This window comes from Streptopelia decaocto (genome assembly GCF_964273445.1).
Source record: "Streptopelia decaocto genome assembly, chromosome: 1".
In the NCBI taxonomy this organism is placed as follows: Eukaryota; Metazoa; Chordata; class Aves; order Columbiformes; family Columbidae; genus Streptopelia; species Streptopelia decaocto.
Genome location: NC_138663.1, coordinates 54261725 through 54276425, shown reverse-complemented (window position 1 = coordinate 54276425; position 14701 = coordinate 54261725). Strand labels below are relative to the sequence as shown.

Here is a 14701-nt window from a genome sequence, read left to right as displayed (position 1 = left end):
CATCCACAGAATAAACCAACAGTGGTATTGAAGGAAAGCAATGATCATTTACTCTAGTGGCCTTGTTCACTTGTGAAATAAAAGCAGGAATAAATGATGTTCCTAATCAAATGTGTTCTTATTTGCCCAATATATCAAACTGAAACGTACAGTTTTGGACTCATGTGTGCCCACATACCTGCTGTGTACCTCAAAAACCATAGTCAGTTTCTGACTAATCTTCAAAGCATTCACACTTTCTAGCGAGTTTTGGTGGGGACAACCAAGATATTATTTTTATATTTATTTATTTTATTATTCTTTCCTTTTCCTAATGTTCCTGTGGAACACCTCACCTACAGAAATGATCACAGGGCTGGAGCACCCCTCCTGTGAAGAAAGGTGAGAGAGTTGAGGTTGTTCAGGTAGACCTTATTGCAGCCTTACAATATATAAAGGAGACTTTAAGAAACAGTGAAATATTTTTTACCAAGGCCTATAGTGACAGAACAAGGGGAAATGGTTTTAAACTGAAAGAGGATTTAAAACAGACAGATGAAAGAATTTTTTTATTATGAGGGGGGGTTAGGCACTGAAACAGACGTCCTAGAGAAGTTCTGGGTGCCCTGTCCATGGAAATGTTCACGCCCAGGCTGGATGGGGATTTGGGTAACCTGGTCTAATGGAAGATCTCCCTCCGCACAGCAGGAGGGTTGGACTAGATGAACTGTAAAGGTCCCTTCCAACCCAAACCATTCAATGATTCCAATTCTTATGTTTCACATGCCATCTCTGCAACTTGAAAGATGGATTTGGTAGGCATAGGCTCCAACAAGACATAGAATAGAATTGCCAACCACCCCTTCCACTCAAAGGCCTCAAAGCGGTGATTTGTTTTTAGACTTCCACTCAGGCTTCAGAGCACTCATCCAAGAGAAAGACAACCTCCACTCATCCCTTCCTTTATCTGAGGGAGTTCAAACCCAAACCATCCCCTTGAGGATGAGCAGAGGGTTATTTTAGAGAAGAGGGTTATTTTAGAGAAGAACCATTTTAGAAAAGTAACTATGAAAAGCCTCCTTGCAGCTCTTTGGAGGGCACATTTCAATACTAATGGAACTACTACAGTTGATAATACCTACCTGGTTCAATCTCCTCACACTGGCCATCGAATTACACATATATAGTTTGTCACTAAGATTTATGCACCAGAAGAAACACAAATCAGGGTTTTTGCAGACAATGTATTTTATCAGATAAAGCTCTGAGAAAGAAAAAAATCTGAAGCGGCAGATTCCCAGTTCTTGTGCTTCTATAATGGGCATGTGAAAGTGCCTACACTCTTGAAAATAGCACAAGGACATCAGATATAGAAAAAGGTTTATTGTAATTCAATTTTGCGTTATTTTTAATGTCTGTAATAAGCAATATCGGTTAAGACAATTGGTTCTGCACAGATTTCTCACCATAAAAAAACAAACAAACAAAAAAAAACCCCAAAACAACAACAAAAACAAACAAACAAACAAACAAAAAAGGAAATAAGAAAGAATTTCCCTTCCCCACATAGGCAAACTCTTAACCCCAGGCAAAATTATTTTGCCAATCATACGATCATACCACCACCTGTTAACAAATGGCACTAATAAAGTCTTTGGCTGGATGCATGCAGATATAGAGACACACTGAGTTTTCCCTATCACCACACCAGATCCAATCCTGATTTGAGTATTACAGTATATGCACCTGTTCATTTCTGAATATGTAAATTTATTGAAATTAAGCATATAGCATTATAAACAGACAAGCTCAAAAATAAAACTGTCTCTGAACCACTATTACCATGTCTTTATTATTTATACTGCAACAACATCTGAAGGTTTCATTTCAAACTCATAAATATATCTTCTCTTCCAGATAAGTAATTTAAAAGATGTATTTTTTCCTAGCCATGACTGGGAGAGGTGAAGAATAAACTTTTCCCATTAAAAAAAAACCAAACAGTTAAAAGCCAGGAAACATTTAGATGAGTAGTATGCCAGGTAAAATATGTTTCCAACAGTAAATTTTCATTGTGCTTCAGCTTCTTAACTACAAAACAGAAGAAAGCCTAGTATTTAGCCCAGCAGCCTGTGTGCAAAGATCTGTGCTAACTATGAGGAACATACGTGCAAACATAGTGTAGGAGAGGGGAGTCACTTACTTGATGGTCCATGAGAGTCTCTTGTATCACCATGATGCTGTGTACATACACAATTGGAGAATGAAGAACAGCAAACAAAAAAATCCAGGCCAGGAAGAAGCAAGTGCACAAAAGCAGCAGCAGCGGGAAAGAAGAAGGATAATGAAAACAGTGTTAGTTTGTACCTAAAATACCACATGCACCTCAATACCAAAGACAAGACCTCAAGAGACTTAGCAGTTCAGAAAAGTTGAAGCAACAAAACTGACAAATATGCTTATAGAGAAGCTGTTCTTAGAAGCTGTCATCGTATATGGTTAGTCAACAGCAACTACCCCAACTGCTAATTCTGAGTGTAACATCTCCATCAGCGCTCTACTGCTCATATGGCTTGGAAACACAACGTATTTTAAGACATTTTCAGCTGGAAAGCTTTCAGAAGAATAAAGCTCTGAAAAAAAGCTGAAATAACACAAGAAATGTTTCCAAAACTGCCCCGCTTCCAGATAAGTGTTTCGGAAAGACAAAAACTTTGAAGCCATCAATACTGTGCAAGCACACATCAATGGCAGATCCAAGCCCAACTGCTTTTGCACACAAACTTAGAAGCCACATTTTCAGTTTGTCTAGAAACACAGGCAACATTTTAAATTGCTTAGGATGCAAGACAAGCAGTGCAGTTTTAAAGTTAAGAGGACATTTTATATCGAAGTATTTCCAAAGAATCAAGTTGCATAAAAAATTATCTCTGTCCCACTGAATGCATCAAATATAGGCACTACAGGAGAGCAATTACACCATAATAGTCTGTACTCCTTTCTGACATTTGATTTGGAATCTTTTATAAATCATTGCCACTCAAGGCCACAATCAGGACTAAGATGTCATTGTGCTCAGCCATGTACAGATGTAAGGTAAAGCTCCACCTATGTCTTAAAGGTTTTACTACATTTGAAATCCACTAATAACAGAAAAGGAGAAAACAAGCATGCTGATCATCGTGACCATTTTATCCTTAAAAATAAAATAAATCCAAACATGCTGTATCTTCTGCATCCCAAACAAAACACTTCTGCTCCATAAAGGAGATAAATCCTTGCTCTGGTTTAAAAAGGATCCAGTGTTGCCTCTAAACAGCAGGAAACGTGAAAAAGAGAAATAAAAATCTTAGCAAGCAGCAGTCTTGTCTAGCACTCCTTATCTCAAAACACAGATTTTTATTCCTCACAGCTGCCCAGGGTTGTTAAATTGACACTGCAGCATGCAAATACAAAGTACTGCAATAAGAATACAGCAATTGCAGTATACAGCACTGGAAGGGAGAGGGAACCCTTCCTTCATAATTTTGCACTTTCTGGAAAAGAACTTGGTTAAACAAGAGAAATTGAAATAAATTTTAAGCGCACTTGGTAAACAACCTTCTGTTCCTCCAGAAACTAAATTTAGGTCAAAGAGGGAAACATTGTTAAGGGAATCTGTGAACTTACCAGACAGGTTTAGGTACTAGTACATGAAAACACATTCAAGAACTCAGTAGTTTTCAAGGCAAAGTGTTTGTTTTTAATATACAGGTAACATACTGCTGACTAGTAAACAATCTGTGTTTAGAGTGGACCTGTATTACCCTACATTGGTTTTAGATTCAAGAAAATAGTGTAAAGGGAGCAAGACAAAGGAGTCTGCAGCAACTACATAGATCCAGCAACCGACTGACGGACTGGGAACACCGCTGTTCAGCACTGCTTTGCTTTATTTCACACTAAAAGTTGGAAAGCAAGAGAAGATAATTGGAAAAATAGTTAACAGACATATAGGATGAGAAGTTTCTGAGTCTCAGACAGCACGTTCACTCGCAGTGCATACTTACACGCTGAAGAAACACAGTGAAAAAGCACCGCAGCGGGTCCTGTCTCACCTCCTGCCTCTCAAGCAGCCTTGACCAAGATACAACATGACACCACAGAACAGGGCAACCTGTCACCCGAGACGATGCAGGGGCTTTTTATGTAAATATTTTAGCATTGCATGGTTAATCCTATGAACTGGTACAAACAGCTCCTACGCCAGAGGCTGAAACACAAGCCTGTCCTAACTCTGGCCCTGATCTTCTCCAACAGACATTCTGTTTACACACCAAACTGCCTCCGTTGCCGGTCACCCCCCTCTCTCCATTAAAGCTACCTGGGCCTGTGTATTTTCCTAAAGCCTGTAAAATATAATTGATGCGAGATGTTAAGATACTGAAATGAGACTATTTCGGCCCAAAAGACCTCTTCATGCTCCAATAGCCTACTGCACCTATTGCAATCTCCCATGATTTTTATTCTAAATATAAAAAAAATACGAGAAACATGCACTTATTTCCAGAGACACAGCCTATCCTTATTTTCACATTTATTTAATTGATTGATTACAGAACAAATCCTTTGACAAGGGAGGCTCGCAACACTACATGATTGATTTAGCTAAAAATGTTACGGCCAAAACATACAAAACCCAGCCCTCCTCCCAGTGAAGTCTGAGATTAAGACTAAGGAATAAAACCAGCAATATAAACCATCACGAGACAGTAGCCGTAATTCCGTTTTCATACAAAAGAAGCTCTATGCTTTAGAAAAGTACTATTTTTAGACATTAATTTTTCAGAAATAAAGCTTATAACAACTGCTACTAAACCTTAAATTACATCTGCCAACTAGTCATACAAAACAAAATCCTTTTCCTGGTAAAGATTAGGGTACAAGCAAAAACACGTGTCATGCTGGCATGTCTGAATCTCACACCACAAAAGATAAGTTCCTTAAACATACTTACTAGATTTACAATCTAAACCTACAGCTAAATTCTTAATAGAGTTTAAATGCATGTTTTAAAGCCAAGTCAGAGTTTTCACCCCTCTGAGAACAGATTTTTTTTTTCTTGAAAGCAGTCTCTAATATGTGTAAATCTCTAAGATTAGTCATGTTACATTTAAATTCAGGTCCAGTAAACCAACCTGCAAAGCTGATCAGTAAAGGACCTCTATTCAGTGCTTCCAGTGAAAAGGTTGGTTTTATGTCTGCTGATGTGTTTAAATAGCAAAGACTGACTGTACAAGTTATATCAAGGGCAACGTACCTATGACATACATGTTTTGGTAAAAATTAGAGCCAACTAGAAAGTTTCCTAGACAAATCATTTAGAAGAAGACTGGTTTACACCAAACACTCCCATGTAATGTCCTGAGTTCTGGGCCAGTAAGGCCTGTTTGAACTAAATTACTATTTTATGGAAACATAGGCAAAAACTGTTCTCAAACAAGGACTCAAACCAAAGTGCCTAGTATTTTGCACTGTTTTAATTGTGTCAGACTCCAAAAATAGTTTGCTGAGCTGTCATAACATTTGTATTCAGATACAGTGTACATCAACCTAATTATTAGACAGGAAAAGCATTTCATGCAAAACTTTTCTTCTTAGACTGATTCTGGAAAGAAAAGCCCACAATATTAAGCGTTGTGATCTCCTCCTCTATTTTTCTTTTACATGCAAGTCAAAAACACATTATAAAGCTGACATGTCTAAAAAGGGCTTTTTCAGTTATCTGTCTCCTAGAAAACCCCTTAAGGACTTAGATGGTGTAGCAAAATGTTGATCAGTGTTCTTTATGCATGTTTGAAGCTCATGCATGTTTGAAGCTAAAAGTCTGGAATACTGAACAATCTCAAACGTGACCCTTCAAAAAATTCAAAATTCTGGGAAGTGTGAGGATTTACATACACTTAAGGTCTTCAGAGTTATTGGGTCCAGCCTCTCTTAAAATATTTTCATTAAAAAATATCTCGGTTTCAATTTTTTTTACTACAGTGTAGACCAGACCAAGTGTATCAGACTCGCAGATAAGGTTTCAACTATGTTTTTAACATCTATGGTACAACACATAAAACCTCACATTCTAACTGCAATTAAGATAGACACCACTAAATGATATTTTGGTGAGAAATGCTTAGAGAAGCCAATCACAGGACACCATCAGTTTAAAAAAGTATTCTGAGATGACACTTGAGATGCCTAAGCACATAGGATGAAAGGCAAATCTGTCCTTGCACTTTGCATTCTTCTGCAGCAGACTTCCTAAAACATACAGAGCCTCATTTCAAGATACCTTCAAATCATGCTATTGCGAAGGCATGTCACAAAAAGAAAACCAGCACATTTCAAGTTACTTCAAAGTTTTTTGTAAACTGGTACATTTATTTTTAATGTTAGGAGATACTGAGCACAGCAAATGAATTGACAGGGTGTTTTTTTTTTAATATCCTATTGCACAGGTGATAGATGATACTCATAGTACGTTATGCCTGGGCTATATATGCATTGGCCCTGCAACAAATCAATGAATTTGTTGATTACAGAAAAAAAGCCAATGATTTTCTTAATGCACTGCAAAATAGCTTGTCTCTGAATTCATCACCTAAAATGAAAACAATAATAAAACACTTGATCAAATTAATAGCTCTATGTAGTAGCTGAACCACCACAAATAAAATTTGTCACTAATGAGGTGCTAAACTTGAGCTTCACCTCAGTTACAGAAAAAATATCCTGTTTTGCCTTTGGGAGGCAGTGCTTTACATCAGAAAGCAGCTTTGGAAACTAAAAACCATTTCCTGGTGCAGCTATGAAAAACGCTTTCCCATCAAGCAGGTTGTGGAAAAATTAAACTCTTAAATAATTTCAACATTATGATGATGATAAAGTGTCATAGCACCCACCAGCCTTTCCTGGTTTTAAACTGTGCTAAGAAAGAGCTGGTGTTTTCACTACTTCAGAAATTTTATAATCCGCACAGATTATTAACTCTTATCCCTGAAATGACTCTAATAATACATAATTATCACTCCTCCTGCCTTTTCTGCTCATCTTTCCACCAAGAAATACATTGGTTTTCCTTTTTGTCCATAGTCACTAATCAGTAAAGTGCCACTTGGTAAGACTGAGAGGAACACCTTTTTCTTTTCAGATTCAGAGACACCAAGGATCAAATCCTAGAACCAAATGTTTTTTGATATCCAGCCCTCTTGCCAGGAGAACTGAACACATACATGATATTCCAAATGCATTCACCAGAAAAGCATCAATTCAAACCAAACTAGAACAGACTCAAGCTACTCAATCCTCTCCCTGAAAAAGCATCATCATGTTCATCTGATTACATGCAGTCCCATTCAAGTTACTTACTGAATTTCTATCTAGTTCCCCGTCAAGCGGAGCAGTTTCCATGCTGAAAGGGGGTGTTGTCTGTCTCTCCGTCAGAGTTCTTCCATCCTGCTACTTGGGACCCTGGAAGAGGAAAGAAAAATATAATAATTCATTTCCAGTGGCTGAAATCCATTAGGGAGCTACACTCTCTCCTCTACATTTTAAGACAGCAAATAGTAAAATAATAAAAATAAAATAAAATAATAAATTGTAAGCTGTGTATATTGTGATTCCTTGCAAAACATGCACATCACCCATAAAAACAAACTTTTTAGGAATGGAGAAGATAGTTTCAAATAAAAATGACCAAAACAAAAACAAGCATTTACTTTCAGCCATACTTGCAACCAATAAGGAAGAGCTATGTTGTAAAAACATGAGAGAAGAGGAAAGAAGAAAAAAAAAAAAAAAGAACCCAGAGTTTCACAATTTTTGCCACCCTGTATTTCCCCTTGTTCCAGGGTCTCCAGAAACACACCATTCCTGCCCCACAGGCACATACAGGCTGTTTGGATACCTAAAAGCTATTTTGGAGTAGTTAGAGCTTAGGGCTTCCCAGCATAATTCAAGAAACAGCCACATTTTGCTTTGTGGAACAGAGACACAGAAATTAAATGCTTTGTGTAAACCAACACCCTCTGTGGCAGAGCAGGCACTCAGCTGGTGGTCACCACATACAGCCAGAAAGCAATGCCTCCTTCTTTAGATGTTGCCTATTTACTTTTTTTTTTTTGCTAGAGAATGAAAGTTACATTAAACCTTAGTATTGGCACCACATTCGAAGTCACTGGTGTGACGAGAAAACGGCCTGGAATCAACCAAATCTTGGTTGAAAAAACATGCCTTTAACTGTTCATTCCCATCATGGGTTTGAGGCGGGAAGCAGATGGGGATGAGATGCTTGCAGAGATGTTCACCCACAGCCCACTGCTCTGCCTCTCTCCCATCAGCATACGATACAAATGGACACAATAGCTGTAAACTGGCCTGTTCCAAAGGGAACAGCCAGCATCCCACAGGAGAAAACCCTGGGTCCCACCGACCACAAAGCCTCCCACTGCCCTTCCCTCCAGCCAGAGACAGCGTGTGATCAGAGAATTAGCCCAAGGATAGTTTGGGGTTGTTTCTTTCTTTCTTTTTGTCTTGGGTGGGGTGAGGGGCCAGGAAGCAGCTAAATAACAAATCAGATTGCTAAACCAATGCTTGTGTAAGAGCAGGGGTAGCATAGAAACAGTGACCTTTTCTTTAAGGTGTGGTGTTAGTGTATTGTGCTTAGGGTATATACCTCAAGCTACAGCTTCAGCTCAAGCTTTAGTGGAAACAAATTAACTGAGGACAGAAGGGTGAGGGGGGTGAGGTGGGAGGAGGCATCACAGCCCCTCCAGGGAGCCTGAGGGGCATCCTGAGCGCAAGAGAACAGGGAAAGGGGAAGGGCAAGGAGAGGAATGGGAGAGCACACAACTGGATCTTGCAGTTCAAAGGCTGCCTCAAGAAATACGCACTCATAAAAACAAATCTCACTATAAAGAAAAACCATTTGTTCAACTGCTTTCAGTGTTTTTATTATCATATTTTTGTTCTTCTATTATGTAAAGCACATTTGGAATTAAAAAACCCTCAGGAAGAACATACAGTATTAACACACTATAACAAGTTACCATAATGTATGCGACTAACACACAAAAGGAAGCATTAATAAAAAGTTTAACAAAAAGACTGTGTGCTAAAGAAACTGCAAAGTCTATAGTTCCCTACGACTCAGTTCAAAGAACTGAGGAGGATCTTACTCAAGTACTTGAGTAATTACCAAGGTGGCATGTAACTGGGAAATGTGTGGCTAGATGTTTTCTTGTATAACAAGTTAGAAACAGCAGACATCTGAAGGGAGATGACTACAAGAGATTAATTTGCATTAATAAAATGAAAAATAGGATTACCACAGAAAGAGGAATTCACCCCAGAAGCTCTGTTTCCTGGCACCACAACATGCACCTTCCACACAGCAGCCACAGGGATGCAGAATTGGGTGCCTCTCGGAGGCTGCTCCTTGTCACCTCTCCCCCCAACACCCATCTGAGGCTCTATTATTAGCAGGCAATTCAGCAACACCAGACTGCATACATATTCAATTTACAGAAACACCAGGCTCTCTTAAACAGGATGAAACATGAGTGGCATTGCACACTGATATTTCAAGTAGTTAATCAGCTTTTTTAGTTACACAAACTTGCAACCATACTCAGTTATCTGAATAAACAGATCTTTCCTGACACAAGAACATTCACCCTAAAACAGTTTAAAATTCATCTCTGTTTTTAACGATCATTTTTTAACTTACGATTTTTATTCTCAACACTCCCGGTGTTTTCTGCTCCTCTGTGTGTTCACGTAAACACAGTCACTACATCCCTTCCTTATCTCAGTCTCAAGAGTAGTATCATCAGACAGGTACTCTGATGTCTAATTCTTAGCAGTCACAGTTGTCCATGGTCCCCAAGAAACCTCATAATCCAGCAGTCCTGAAGACTGCGGAGATGTTATGTGGGAGAGAAATAAAAAATTGTGCTTGCTCGTGTTTGAACAGGCATGCAGAGTAAAGCAGCAAAGCTGGGGCAAAAATAGTTAAGGCCAACCTTCCCCCACATTGCTTGGCTTATGAGCAGGCAGCCAGCTTGGCTTATTTTTCTTGGCAAAATTAAGACTGAAAGCAAACAGTATTGCTTCTGAAATATGCCAAAATAAATATCAAGGAGGGGAAAAGGATCTCTCAGCAAAACAATATTGCCAAAAAGTCAAATAAGCATGAGCTTGGAGAACAGATTTATTTTGAATTGCAGAATACTTCCAACCATCCAAGATTCAAGGCTTTGAAATAACTTCCCAACAATGTAGGGAAGGGGAATTCATTTATTTATTTGTAAATACAGCCAGGTTATTATGAGGGGTACTTCCACGAGTGAGCTCTTTTCTGCTTCTGCTGACCCAACCATTAGCTTTGAGGACACAACCCCAAATTTAAATCATCTTTTTAGCTTTTGGTGGACATTTATCACATGCCTTTGCTGCTCCCTCCACATTCACAAGTATTTGCAATCTGGTTCTCTGCCTGGTTTGTTTAGGGTTTTAATTAACAGATGATCCTACTTCACAGTCACAACTCTTAAGAGCTTGAATGTTCAGAAGAACACATGCAAACTAAAACTATTTGTAAAAAAATCGAAGATTGTATCCCAGGTAATCACCTATGTTTCTTTCATACACAATGGATACAAACTGTAACTTAGAAAGGTACTGCTTATTTTAAAGCAGCTGTAACAATCAGACAAATCATGCTGCAAAATAAGGTATTTCTCTCCAACTGTGAAGAGGATCTAGGGCGATCAGCTCAGAAATATGTATTTAAAACAGAAGGGAAATGCATTCTACTTGGCACATGATCAAAAACCTGCCATCTTAACATCTGTATTTCATCTTAATTTATTTTAGCAGATTGCATCAGCTATTGGTAGTTTTTTTTAACAGTCTGGTTTTCAGTTCAGTGCACCTTAAGAATAGGAAAATCCTGCTTGGATATCTGATAAAAGCAGAGGACAACATACAGCAGTGAAAGTTAATACTAATACAGAATTTCACCTATCTATACATATGCATACTCAAATGTTTTATGCGACTTCCTCCTTCTTTCCTAGTTCCCACCCTTAAAAAAAAATAAAAATAATCTCAAAAGTATGCCTTGGATCCTGCACTTGGGTCACAACAACTCCAGGCAGTGCTACAGGGTCAGGGAAGAGCGGCTGGAAAGCTGCGTGGCAGAAAGGGATCTGGGAGTGTTGACTGACAGATGGCTGAACATGAGCCAGCAGTGTGCCCAGGTGGCCAAAACGGCCAACAGCATCCTGGCGTGCATCAAAAATAGTGTGGCCAGCAGGACAAGGGAAGTGATCATCCCCTTATACTTGGCACTGGTGAGGCTGCACCTCAAATCCTGTGTTCGGTTTTGGGCCCCTCACTATAAGAAAGACATTGAGGTGTTGCAGAGAGTGCAGAGAGGGCAACAAAGCTGGTGAGGGGTCTGGAGCACAAGTCTGATGAGGAGCAGCTGAGGGAACTGGGGCTGTTTAGCCTGGAGAAAAGGAGGCTGAGGGGAGACCTGATGGCTGTCTACAACTACCTGAAAGGAGGTTGTAGCACGGAGAGTGTTGGTCTCCTCCTAATGCAAGAAATGATAGGGCAGGAGAAAATGGTCTCAAGTTGCACCAGGGAAGGTTCAGATTGGATATTAGTAAAAATGGGGGGGAGGTCGAGTGCATCCGCCACAGGTTGTCAAACATTGGAACAGGCTGCCCAGGGAAGTGGTGGAGTCACCATCCCTGGAGGTGTTTAAAAGACCTGTAGATGTCAACTTGGCACTGGTAGACTAACAGACTCCATGATATTAAATGTCTCTTCCAACCAAAATGATTCTATGATTCTATTATGTTACATGATATTCCCTGAGGTATAGTTGCGTAAGTCACCCAGCAAAAACAGCAGACACCAGATGCCTTGGCCATGTCAGAAGCCTCTGGCTGCATACCTTTATTCACACCTTTACAGACAAGTGGACTGGGTGGTGTTCTGTATTGACTTATAAATTCCATATGTTAACCAGATTATATGAGTGTTTATTGTAGGAATATGCTCATTTAACTGCATAAGGGGGCTATTAGGAAAGACAAGCCCTTTTCCCTCTAGCATAAGAAAGGCCCCTCACCAAATATGTACTTTGTTCCAGGCCTATTAGAGAGTTTAAACCTGACTGCATGGCAGTAATACCCTATCGAAGGTACATTTCTAACATTAAAACCATAATTCACAGAAGGACTCTTCCCCTTCTCCCACAGATTAGCTTCCACTCAAACATGTCACTAAATTTGAAGATTTCACCAAGAGTCTTTACCTAATCTCATGGCTGAGACACTATGTTATCTCTTCCTATATCCTCACTGCCCCCTGAATTTTGGCCAAGGTGCAGCCACAATGTGAAAATGGTCAAGATGACCCCTGATTCTAACAGGTTTTCTGCTTAATCTATGAACCAAGTTACTTGAACACTTGCATACTGTACCATTTAGGAAGGTTTTAGCTTTCTCTGTAAGTACTATCACCTACAGTCATTAGATATAGTATTTGCACAGTGATACTGTTTTGTGATCCGTTATAGTATCAGACCACTCTCTTACACTCCAGCATCATACCACACAGGCATGGTACAGCCTCACCTGTGACTTGCTGATTGGCTGCACAAAGTGCAGGGTGAAATGGCTACTGCATGCTCACCTGGCCTTCCAAAGGGCAAGCGTTCCCCAGGCTCAGACCTCCAAAATGGACCTGCTAAGCTCTGCTGGGTACCTATCTTCTATCCTTAAGGCCTAAATTAAGTTAATGCACTTAAATTTCCCAAGATGAGCATCAAATAAGACTATATTGTAAATTTCTTTTAAGGTGACACATGCATAATACATTGACTTCAAAGACCAATGTGACAACAAGCACGGGCAACACACACTAGGAGAAAGGAAACCTAGTTGTTTACATGGGCATCAAGAACGGTAAAAACACACTTAGGTCCTTGCTGGAAAAGAGGGTCACAACAGTACCAGTGAAATGCTGTTCCACTGGGAATCACACAATGGATGAGATAGGAAGGGACCTCTGGCAGTCATCTTGTCCGAACCCCGCTTTTATAGAAGGATGTTGGACCTTTCTGGGCCCGACACAATAGGATCTACTTCCTCATCTCTTCTTGCTTCTGTTAGGGGTTTTGTTAGTTCTCTTAACCCAGGGATCCACTGTCATCAGAATCCTACTACTGCAAGGAATCCCCGTACCCGTTTCTTTGTGACTAACATCAAGTTTAGCTGTAGCGTTGTGTTGGTTTGACTGAAATCGAGCTGATTTTCATCATGTGCTTAGAAACTTTTCTTATTAACAGCTAGCACTAACTTTTTTTGTTTTGGATTTAATATGAGAATTATTGTGATAAGATGCTAGGTTTCCCAAGTTTTGACTGAGAAGAGCTAATTTATTTCTTCCCACGAGCTCTCCAGCGTTTGGGACTGGGTGAGAGGAGAATGTAAGAATTTACTGGTGCCTTTGCCACTCTCAGGGAGACCATGGTCTTTCTGGGTGTTGTACCTCCAGGTGCAAGACAACTAGGAAGGGCACCATAGATGGGACAGACCTTGACTGACATCCAGGTTGACCAATTAAAATATTCCACACCATTAGCGTCATGCTCGGTATATAATTGGAGTAGGCTTTTCCAGCTCATTCGTTCCATTCCAGCTCACTTCTGTTCCAATTCAGTTCCAGTAGTTGGGTTAGTTTAATTAGTTCAGCCTTTTGCTGTTCTGCCATTTTGCAGTTGGCCTTTGGGTCTTTCTGCCTTTTTGCTTTCTCACTGTTCAGGACCAGGGTGCTTTACTTCTTGGGACTGAATCTTCAGCATGGATGGAGTTTGTGAGAAATTGCATTAAGTATCACTTATTTTATCTTCTTCATTTTATATATTCTTACTAGTAGTAGAATATTAGTATTATTTTGTTGTTTCATTAAACTGCTTTTATATCAACCTGCGAGTTTTTTCATTCCCTTTTGATTTTCTTCCCTTCTTGGGGTATGGGGAGGAGTGACCAAGCAGCTGTCATGGTTTTTGTAGCTAGCTGGGGTTAAACCACAACAAGCACCTAACCCTTCTGAGTCTATTTCTCACTGCCCTTCTCTTAAAATAAAACTTAAGTATTTCACTTCTTTCTGACACAGCTCAAGTTGGGACTGAGATGCACAGTGTCATTTCACCGCTAAGGCAGTACATAAACACACAGTATCTACTATACAGGCACTTTCATCTTCACTTGCTATTAGTAAATCATCTACATATTTCACAAAAACTGTTTCACATGGCAGTTTTATATCTCTTAAATAATTTCCCATTATTCACAAAAACTTGTAGGAGACTCTGCAAACACTTGTGGGTCAGCTGCTGTCCTTTCCATGTGAAAGCAAACAAAAGTTGTCTGGTTTTGTGTAGCAGGACACTAAAAAAAAAGCAGCAGTTAGATCAATTACAGTTAAACTTTTTGCCCAAAGCGGTATTAGTGAGAGCATAGTGGAGGGATCAGGCACTACTGGGTGAGAAACCACTATGTGGTCATTAACTGCCCGTAAATATTGTACAAAGTGATATTCTGGGTCACCATCTTAATCTAATCTATTTTTCTTCACTAGGAGTATAGGAGTATTGTAGGGTGACTCACAT

At 39.5% G+C, this 14701-nt stretch overlaps 1 protein-coding gene across 6 annotated transcripts in view; it reads right to left on the bottom strand.

The window, feature by feature from the left end:
* OSBPL8 (oxysterol binding protein like 8) overlaps nt 1-14701 on the bottom strand; it is a 98921-nt gene that overhangs the window by 56641 nt on the left and 27579 nt on the right. For 2 of the 6 annotated variants that reach the window (XM_082045085.1, XM_082045087.1), the window contains exons 2-3: nt 7381-7482; nt 2183-2219 (exon numbers count right to left, since the gene is read on the bottom strand). In XM_082045085.1, coding sequence (XP_081901211.1) covers nt 2183-2219; nt 7381-7422 — 79 coding nt within the window. In that variant the 5' untranslated portion in view covers nt 7423-7482. Of the gene's footprint in view, nt 1-2182; nt 2220-7380; nt 7483-7730; nt 7754-14701 lie in introns of those variants that run through there. The other 4 variants (XM_082045086.1, XM_082045090.1, XM_082045089.1 and 1 more) reach the window with 4 other exon arrangements.